Source organism: Otolemur garnettii, unplaced genomic scaffold (assembly GCF_000181295.1).
Source record: "Otolemur garnettii isolate 467f Iridium unplaced genomic scaffold, OtoGar3 scaffold00098, whole genome shotgun sequence".
In the NCBI taxonomy this organism is placed as follows: domain Eukaryota; kingdom Metazoa; phylum Chordata; class Mammalia; order Primates; family Galagidae; genus Otolemur; species Otolemur garnettii.
The window spans coordinates 1965413-1975717 of record NW_003852493.1 but is presented as its reverse complement, the minus strand read 5'-3'; the positions used below and the strand labels follow the sequence as shown (position 1 = coordinate 1975717).

General features: G+C 36.8%; 1 protein-coding gene across 4 annotated transcripts in view; it reads right to left on the bottom strand.

Annotated features, from left to right (window-relative positions):
• Positions 1-10305, bottom strand: part of GALNT13 (polypeptide N-acetylgalactosaminyltransferase 13) — a 520150-nt gene that overhangs the window by 11893 nt on the left and 497952 nt on the right. For all 4 annotated transcript variants that reach the window (XM_003795944.2, XM_023516812.1, XM_023516813.1 and 1 more), the window contains one exon: positions 1157-1291. In XM_003795944.2, coding sequence (XP_003795992.1) covers positions 1157-1291 — 135 coding nt within the window. The remainder of the gene's footprint in view (positions 1-1156; positions 1292-10305) is intronic.

The window sequence follows — 10305 nt, the reverse complement described above, 5'->3', positions numbered from 1 at the left end:
ATAGGATGTTTGTCCTCAATTATGTCTCGGAAGATTTTGCGTCCTAAGAGCCTCATAACATGGTATAAATTTTAGAAGCAAAATTAACCCTATATCACAAGTTTCACATCCTACAAGAATTCAGTAGGTTTTCCTGAAATTCAGCTTAAATAAACACAAAATCACGCAAACTAAAATAATATTTGAACAGTGAAAAAAAATTCTCTTGTTAAAATATCAGCAATATCAAAACCGCTGTAGACTAATTTTTACAATGTTATTCTTGCAGAGTGTTCTAGACTTTGTGGAACATTGTGTCTTTGAGACTCATTTACCTCTATGGGGTTACTTATCTTATAAAAAATAAAGCTCAGTTCTTCTTTTAAATAAGCCGCCACCCATTTGATAATGGAAATGGGAAACATAACATAGACAACCGATTCATTTTGTTAAGCAAAAGGAGCTAAAGGAAATAAAGCTGTTTCCGAGAGGCAGCTTCCTGATGCCGAGGAAAATATTTCTTTTTTATTAGCTCCATCTGATGGCTGATCTGGTTTTTACACACTGCCTGGCAATAAATTCTCAGCAGTAATTTTGTTTTCTCTTCCTCCCCTCTATCAGGAAGGTGCTAAATTGAGAAAATGCTACTTAGCAGATTCTATGACTGCTCACTGAATTCTGAATAATATTTATAATTACAAATAGTAAAGAATTATTTATGACAGTCTTTACAGTAGTAAAGAAATCTTGCTAATCTTGACTTTCTTTCCTTTGAGGTTGAAAAGCATAAATATCAGAAATGACAGTGGTAGAAAATTTGAAGTTTCAAACTATGAGCATGTTGTCGGTGTCACCCTGGACACACGTCTTCACACATACTCCTCAGACAAGCTCGGCCTGCCCCTTGGCTCGTTTATATTGGGCATGTACATAGAGATGAGTTTCGACACACAGAAATGATTTTATATTCCTCATTCGTGTTTTATACTATTGGACAAGTTTGGCAAAAATCTCCTTATATGATATGCCATTCTAATTTTATCAAAGATGAATATGAATATTTGAAAATCCAATTCTGCTAATGGGAAAAAATATATAGCTTTGGATTTAAATGCTTCTGAAATACATAACTGAGGATAAGCATTAAATAATAGGTAAATTAAGAACAATACCATACCTCAGAATCATAGTCCCATAACTGATTTCCTCTCATATGGTGGCATTTTAACATGATCACAGGTCCATTGAGTCTAGAAACATCCAAGCACAAATCATCCGTTCTGATTTCTTTGTCGGCAGTGTAAGAAAATACCTGGAAATATAAAATTCAGCCAATAAAATTGCATTTAGCTTTTAAAAGTCACAGTATTGGAGGTATATCAGTGGCAGATGTTTATATCACACAAACTGTGTTTTCAAGTAATCGCTGCTGTGTAATCTTAACAAAGCTAGTTCATTTCTCTGACTCTTTTTCCCCAGCTGCAAAATAAGGGCAATGTCATCTGTTTCATAAGGTTTTGGTAAAGTGTCAATTAAACAAACAAAATTGATAAATGCTCATTATTCAAGGCACTGTATTTACTGCATGATACTTGCACTAGAAAGTTCACAATAGCTTAAATAGTTGGTAAACTGCCTGAAGCTTAAAAAAAGGCAGTCCTTGTTCTTACCATGTTATGGCCAACTCCCCAGCTCTAGAGATAATGTTGTTTTTTATATAGAAGTTTAAATCTTTCTTTCTACAACACAAACACATCATGTAAATTTTATAAAGTGCTGTCAGTGGATTTCTGAAGGTTGTAGAATTATCTTCTCAAGAGATCTCATTAAAGGGAGACTGTTCCCTTTACTCTCTCCGATGGTCCGTTCAGCAAGGCTTGATGGCATCAGTTCTCAAAATACCCACGAAATGTCAAAGTAGATTGTCTAACTCATTCTTAGACAATTCAAACTGAAGCTATTTAATCTTTAGTATTTTCTTCCTGGTGTGAATAATTCACATGTGCATTTTTTCTTTCTTCTTTGTAATGTCAACAGGGAACTTAAGAAAGGTTCTCTCAAGGTCTTGTTGTTTCTCACAGAAGTCTGATGAAATCTGAGGGAGTCAGCTTTGCCAACAGCATAAACTCTGAGTCTCTAAGCTGAACGAGTTAGTATTGAAAGGGTTGCTTCTCCAGCACTGCTGCTCAGGACTTCTATAAACAGCATGAAAAATGGTCACAGGAAGCTGCAAAATCAGCGATGAAAGCCAAATACTTTCTTAAGCCAACTTCTTAAGGGAAAATTCTTTAAAAAAGTTATCCATGCCGCTCCAAAATATATAAAAATTAGAGAAGCTTGTGAAGTTCATTTAATTGAATTATTAGCATACAAAATATACTATATGTTTTTGTGTATGGAATTCAGGATTAAATTTTCTTTCTTTTTTTTTTTTTGAGACAGAGTCTCACTTTGTCGCCCTTGGTAGAGTGCTGTAGCATCACAGCTCACAGCAACCTTAAACTCTTGGGCTTAAGTGATTCTCATGCCTCGGCCTCCCAAGTAGCTGGGGCTATAGATGCCTGCCATTAACAGCTGTCTATTTATAGAGATGGTGTCTCTCTCTTTCGTGTTGATACTTTTAATGAAAAATATTTAGTAACTAAAAGAAGAATGAAAGAAAAACCCATCAAAGGTAAACATTTGTATCCTTTGCAAACATAATATTTTTTAATGCAGTTACAAACTTTTTTTTTTTTTTTCTGAGACAGACTCTCACTATGTTGCCCTGGGTAAAGTGCTGTGCCGTGACAGCTCACAGCAACCTCAAACTCTTGGGCTTAAGCGATTCTCTTGCCTCAGCCTCCCAAGTATCTGGGACTACGGGCACCTGCCAAAATGCCTGGCTATTTTTTTTTTATTGCAGTTGTCATTGTTTAGCAGGTTTGAACCTGCCAGCCTCAGTGTATGTGGCCAGCTCTGTAACCACTGAGCTACAGGTACTGAGCTACAAATTTGTTTAATTAAATAACTGAATCTGGTAGTAAATATTAAATTTAGGAAGAGAAATTTCCAGAAAATTTATTTTGCCTATTGTAGTGTTCTTTGAATACTGAATGGTAATCTTCCACATTCAAACTGCTTCCTTATAATTGTGTACAATTGTCAGTGTAAAATTAGACACCAGAATATCTTTCAGCATTAGTTTTCTACAGCAAGTACTATATAATAATAGCTTGAACAAAGATTATCCTCAGGTATCTAAGATCTTTTGGAAACTACCTGATGACAGTTCTAGAGAGTAGTTTACTACATTCTTTATTACTCAGTCCTAATTTATATTCTTTTTCTGGTCCACTAGTAGATATCGTAAGTAACTCACATTCAAGAACCATATATTTATATAATGTTTTCTGAGCCTACATATACACAGATTTTATTTTTTGCACTTTCTACTTAAAAAAAAAATTGATTGATGCTAAAATCCTTGGCCCCCAAGTGGTTTTTCTTGAACAAAATCTGGAAATAATGCTTAATTATTTTCTGGCATTGACACAAATCTGGAGTAATTTGCTTTTTCTGCTGGAAATAAATCTCATCTTTTTAAAAAATATAATATGTTTATTTTCTCAGGCAAATCTATGCCAAATACATTTTTTTCATATTAGTACTGGTTGTAAAACACATTCTCTACATTTGTTGTGCTCTGGGATCCAAATATCATCTCTTTAACGCTTGTTTCTGACTTGTTTTTTTCTCTTTATAATAGCAAAAAGTCAGTGCATGTCATTATAAACATATATATATATATATATATATATATATGTCTCTCCTTCTTGATCTTATCTGGGAATTATTAGGTTTGATAGTAATGCTTTATTTTTTATAGGTATTATCTTTTATCCACAATTATTCTTTTTGTGCTTTTTCACATCTGCTACTGTAAAGGTTCATGGGACTCGCTTTAGGTATACTGCACATTACATGTTAAATACTTTGTACAGATTCTAACAGATAGAAATAATTTGGGAAATAACATTTAGAGATTTAGAGTTATGATTCCCCGTCCTGGAGCCAATCCCAGGTGGTGGAGTTATATGTGAATTCTGCCCTCTGCCCCAGCATGTTTCACTCCTATCTGTCTGTGCCTACCACTTGGCACAAAGTCCTGAGGGGGATCATTATAATACCAAGTGACAGATTTTCCTGACGTCTTCAGCAGAGAACTAGCTCTATACACTGTGACACTCTAGATTTATTATTTCTGAGTTTCTTGACAACTTTGGGGATAACCTCAAACGTTTCTTGTGGATTTCCTAAGAAGCAGCTGTTCCACTGGGGGCTCCCTGCTGCCTGTCTCAGGCGGCGTGTGCAATGTGTAACCTGTTCTCTTTCTGCTATAGCTAAAATCTTCATGCCTGACCATGATGTAAGATAAAACACTATTCCCACCCTGCAAGGTTATGAAGCACTTTGCCTTAACCTATCACATCTATTGAAAACTACAATATATAAGATTGGCTCCTTCATTAGTATCTCGTTGTACATTCTCTTCCAAAAAAATAAAAACTATTATTTTTTTCTTTTCTAGTTACCACCCAGATTGCTTTATCATTGGTTACCAGGAGTTTTTCTTACTAAAGCAGAATTAAGTTACACAAACCATAGATTTGGCACGTTATCCCAATGCCAGATTGACTTTAATGACAATTAGTTCAAAGTCTGATAACTTTAATTAACCTGAGATGACTAGAAAGCAGAGTAAAACTATCATCTCTGTCCTTCTTTTAATATACATAGAAAAGAGGGGACAGGGAGGAAGTTAACATTAATCGAACACCTACCTGTGTAAGAGACTGTGTGTGCCAAGTTTCACAGATATTATATTCAGTAAATTTGCCCTTTTGTTTTACGGTGCAATTATGTTCCTATTCCTATGGATGTATAACAAAATACAATCTTGCCAAGCACAATAAGTAGAGCTATTCACATAAATTGCATGGATTTCATAGTTTATGCTACTTTGAAAATTTTGTGTTTTACACTTCAAGCTGCTAAACAAGTAGAATTCTGAGCTATCTAGCTTTGTACTTGCTCTTATGTAAGCTGTTGGTCAACACAGGCCTACAAAGAAGTAATACAAAGGCTATATTTACCAAATGCATTTAATTTCAACTGTGCTACGTGTGAGACAGTGAGGATGATAGAGGTGATAGATCCTGTGTTCCACTTTGTGGACCTTATTGATTTTTATACCTTCTGAAACTCCTTTAATCACTGTTAACAATATAGTTTTTATTGTGTCTTATTGATTAGTTCACTAGGGCTACCATAACAACCCTAGACTCGATGGCTTAAACAGCAGAAATTTATGTCCTAACAGTTCTGGAAAAGTGCCCCAGATGAAGATGTAGTAGGGTTAGTTTCTCTGAGGCCTCTTTCCTTGGCTTGAAGACGGCCATTGTTTCCACATGGTCTCACTTCTGTGCCTGTGTCCTGATCTCGTTCGGCTCTTAAAAGACACCAGTTATAATAGAGTAAGGCTCACCTAAGGATTTCATTTTAATTTATCCTGTGGAAAGATCATATCTTACAAATACGGTGGCAGGCGATAGGACATCAACATATGAATTGGAGGGGACACAATTCACAATTTAGCCCTTAACACCTATTAACCTTTTAAAATGTATTGAAAAACACAATCCGACTTTCCCTTCCCCTAAGTGAAAACTATTTTGTGTTTGGTTTGTCTAGGTTGCCTTGAGATTCAATTCAGAAATTAGGGTGTTCTGTGTAGTATTAGTGACCCAAACTGTAAATGCAATGGAATATTAATCTTCCCCTGTTCCCTAAATTGGACCTGCTTTCTGTGGTCGGCTGCCCCAGAAAAGGCCATCTTGACTGCTCTATTTCACTGTCTTCAGCTTCTATTTTTACTCATCACCCCTGCCTGTTCCCAAATTTCCCCAGGTTGCTAATCAATGTTTTACTCTTCAAGAGTAGTAAAGCTATAGGAAAGGTCTGGAATTGTTTCTTTACAACTCCCTCTTGTTCTCTGGGCTGGCAAAGATTTAAAGCTCCCTGGCCTGAGAGCATTTGTGGTTTTATACAGATTCTGATCCCTGAACCCTTGTCACTGCAGAGCTTAGGACAATGCATATTTTATAAGTGAGCTACTTTTTGTGACTTGACAAACGCAGGGAGCCAAGCTGACCACGGGCAGTGCAGTCAGTTCCCTTAATTTAATTGTGACAAGCCAGCTTTATCCTGTGAGTCAGGTCACAGGATACCCCCTCTGCAAGTGCAGGAAGCCCGTAGCAAGCTCTCAAAGCCATGTCCTACATCATTACAAGGGCCCAGGAAAAGGGGGATATGCAGGAAATAGTGTTCAAAAATCATTAGGCATTTTAAAATTGGACAGCCCTGCATGATTGTGTGGGTTGCACACCCAAGAAGCTGCTCCCGCCTTGAGTCCTTCTTTTACTGGAAGCTGGAATCCCAGCCCCTCCTCTCTAAGGGAAGGAGAACTTCTCTCTCCACAAAAATCTTAACAACCTTCTCCATGTCCTCATTATGGGTGAAATTGTGTTTACATATGTGATATGATATGTGACAAATGGTGTGTTGAAGTCCTAACCATCAGTATGTCAGATGCTGAATTTTTTGGAGGTTTTTATTAGGAGGACATATGGGAATAGGGTTGGCCCTTAAACCACAATGACTAGTGTCTTAAGAAGAGGACAGAGACATACAGAGAAAAGACAGCCTTGTGATCACAAAGGAAGAGACTGGAGAGGCACCTCCTTACAAGGCAGGGGACACCAAAGATTGCTGGCTAAAACCAGAAGGCTGAAGGAATGAGTCTGCTGTAGGTTTCAGAGGAAGTATGGCACTTAAGAGGTCTTCATTTCAGCCTCCTAAACTAGGAAGCAATACATTTCTATTGTCTTGAGACTCCCAGTTTGTGGTAGTTTGTCACAGCAGCCCCAGGAAATGAATACACCTGGTTCACGCCTTATGCTGACTGAAGGGTCTTGAAGTCATGAAACCGGTTTTCAAATTGTCATTGCAAATTGTCTATAATGAAGTCTGATTTTAGATTTCATGTTTATTATATCTTCATGTCTGGGCTGAAAATTCAAACATCCAGTTATACTTTCTGAAAGCATCAAATCAATCGTTTTCATAATAATTTTCTATGTAAAGCTCCAGAAAGTGGTTCTTTATTATGAGAGGGAAATTTAACTGTTCTATGTACACTTTATTGAGGTCATATTCATTTCTGTGTTTGAATTGATATTGTGCTCAAGTGAATACTCTCTATCAAGGATTATAGCTAATTCCAGTCCCAATTCCTTTTATTCTCAGTATTTTTTTTAAGAAATGGTAAGCATGTTTCATTATTTCATGTATGTATATGGTTTGCTCTTTATTTTCCTTTTCAAGAAGTCCACGTAGGCCCAAAGGAAATTTATGATTCTTCAAATATCTAAAATTAAAACAACATTAAATAATTTCTTAAAGCTTTTGTGAGAATGGCCAAAATGTTCTGCATTAAATTAATACTTCATTGCAAAAGTAAAGGACTAGGCGTTTATATATTCCTTTTAAAATTGTGCTGTTTAAATTCCTAGTGAATGCATAGTTACTTATTTCAAAATATATTTTTCCTTTCACCCCTTTGGTAAATTACAAACAAAAGTTTGCTTAGATCTCTAGCTTGGGCAGCTGCTGGAGAAACTATTTCTGCAGTGCAAGTTACGAAACAAGGAAGCAAGAACACTCCTCCGTGTTACCGGGGCTGGACATTGCCTCTGTCAGCAAAAGGCTCAAAAATCAAATATCCTCAACACAAACTGAGCACCTCTTGCTGCAGGGTTTCTTTTCTTTCCTTCCTTTCTCCTTGGATGAAGATATCCAGGCATACCTCAGAGATGTTGTGTGTTCCGTTCCAGATCACTGCAATGAAGTCAGGTCAATATCCCATTTAAATCAAGTCACGTGAATGTTTTTGGTTTCCCAGTGCATATATGAATTATATTTACCTCTACTTTTGTCTATTAAGTTTCCAACAACAATATATCTAAAAAGGCAATATAAATAACTTAATTAGAACTATTTTATGGATTAAAAAAATACTATCATCTGAACCTTGAGTGAGTTGTAGTCTTTTGTTTTGTTTTGTTTTGATGGTGGAGAGTCTTGCCTCAAGGTTGGTGGCTGATGATAATCATGGTGGTGATGCCTGAAGGTTGGTGGCCATGGCAATTTCTTAAAACGAAGCAAAAATTAAGTTTATTGCATCAATTGACTCCTACTTTCACAAAAGATTTTGCTGTAGCATTCAATGCTGTCTGATAGCATTTTACACACAGCAGAACTTCCTTCAAAAGTGGAGTCCAGCCTCTTAAAGCTTGCTACTCCTTTATCAACTTAAGTTTGTGTAATATTCTAAATTCTTTGTTGTCAATTGAACAGTGTTCACAGCAACGCAGCTAGGAGTAGATTCCGTCTCAGGAAACCACCCTCTTTGCTCCTCCCCTGAATTCTTATCTGTTTTAGTTTTATAGTGAGCTTGTCGCAACTCAGTCACATCTTCAGGCTTCACTTTCAACTCTGACCCTCTTGCTGTTTCTACCCCATCTGCAGCTGTGTCCTCCACTGGAGTGTTAAATCTCTCAAAGTCACCTGTGACAATTGAAATTAACTTCTTCCAAACTCCTGGTAATGTTGATATTTCGACTTCCTCCCATGAAGGAAGAAAGTTCTTAAAGGCACCTAGAATGGTGAATTCTTTCCAGAAGCATTTCAGTTTACTTTCCCCACATCTATCAGGGAAATCTCTATCTATGGCAGCTACAGCCTCACTAAATTATTTCTTAAAAAGTAAGACCTGAAAGTCTAAATTACTCCTTGACGCATGGGCTGCAGGATGGATGTTGAGTTACCAGGCAGAAAAGGAACATTAATCTCCTTTTAAATTTCCATTAGAGTTCTTGGGTGGCTGGGTGCATAGCTAATGAGCAGTAATATTTTCAAGGGAATCTTTTCTTCTGAGCAATAGGTCTCAACAGTGGGCTTAAATATTCACGGCTTTATTTTTCTATTTATAGAGCACAGAGAAGGTTTAGCATAATTTAAGGACCCTAGGATTTTTCAAATGGCATATAAGCATTGGTTTCAACTTAAAGTCACCAGCTGCATTAGTCCCTAACAAGAGTCAGCCTGTCCTTTTATCTTTGAAGCCAAGCATTGGTTTTTCTCTTCTAGGTATGAAAGTCCCAGCTGGCAGCTTCTTCTAATATAAGGCGGTTCTCTCTACATGGAAAATCTGTTGTTTAATGTAGCCGTGCTTATCACTGATCTTAGCCTGATCTTCTAAATAACTTATGGTGACTTGTACATTGGCACTGCTGCTTCATCTTGTACTTTTATGTTATAGAGGTGATTTCTTTTTTTCTTCCTTTTTTTTTTTTAGACAGGGTCTCAGTCTGTAGCCTTGTGTAGAGTGCTGTGGCATCATCACAGCTCTGAGGATTTACCCAATAGGCCAAAGCTGCTTAGTGATGGGGGTCTCTCTGCACCCCAAGATCAACTCTTTGTTGCTGTTTTTCTAAGTGATTACATTGCCCTTTATACACCATCATTTATTTATTTAGTATGTTTGGATCCTTTGGAAGATAGTTTAGGCATTTGAAATGCAGTTAATTTGAAAATCTGTCTATAACAACCCCAAAGGATAACTTAAGAGAAAATAAACACTTCATACTAGTCATCTCCCCTTTTTATGTAAAAATATACCCCTGAATTTCTATTGATATGAAAGAGAAAATGATTTAGCAACAAACATTAGACCTTTAGCAATGTGATTTATTTTTTAAAATATTCTCTCTCCCCATACGTCACACCATCCTGCTGTCAGCATAGAGAATGCATAGATAGAATTGAATTCATCTCATCATTGGAGCTGCCGAACAGTGACTTTGGTTCCCCAACAGTACCCTTTTCTATGCCTTAACAGAGTTCAAGCTTTGACTATAGGCTGTGAGCTCAGTGGTTTGTGTAGAGGAGAGTAAGAAACCGGCAACTTCCAGCCCTGTACCTTTAACAGACCCTTCCACACCTAGATGAGACATAGTAGCTACAGTCTGCTACAGTTTTAGCGCTTTAAAATTATATTATTAAAAACAGGATGTGAGTGTGCATCTCACATTCAGTATTCTCATCCAATTGTCAACATCCTCTGGGAAGCCTTAAATTTTCCCCTTTCCACTCAAAGTAACTATAGACAACAATTTGATATTTCTCAATTTGTGCTCAGCCCCTCATCAAATTCTTCTATCTCTG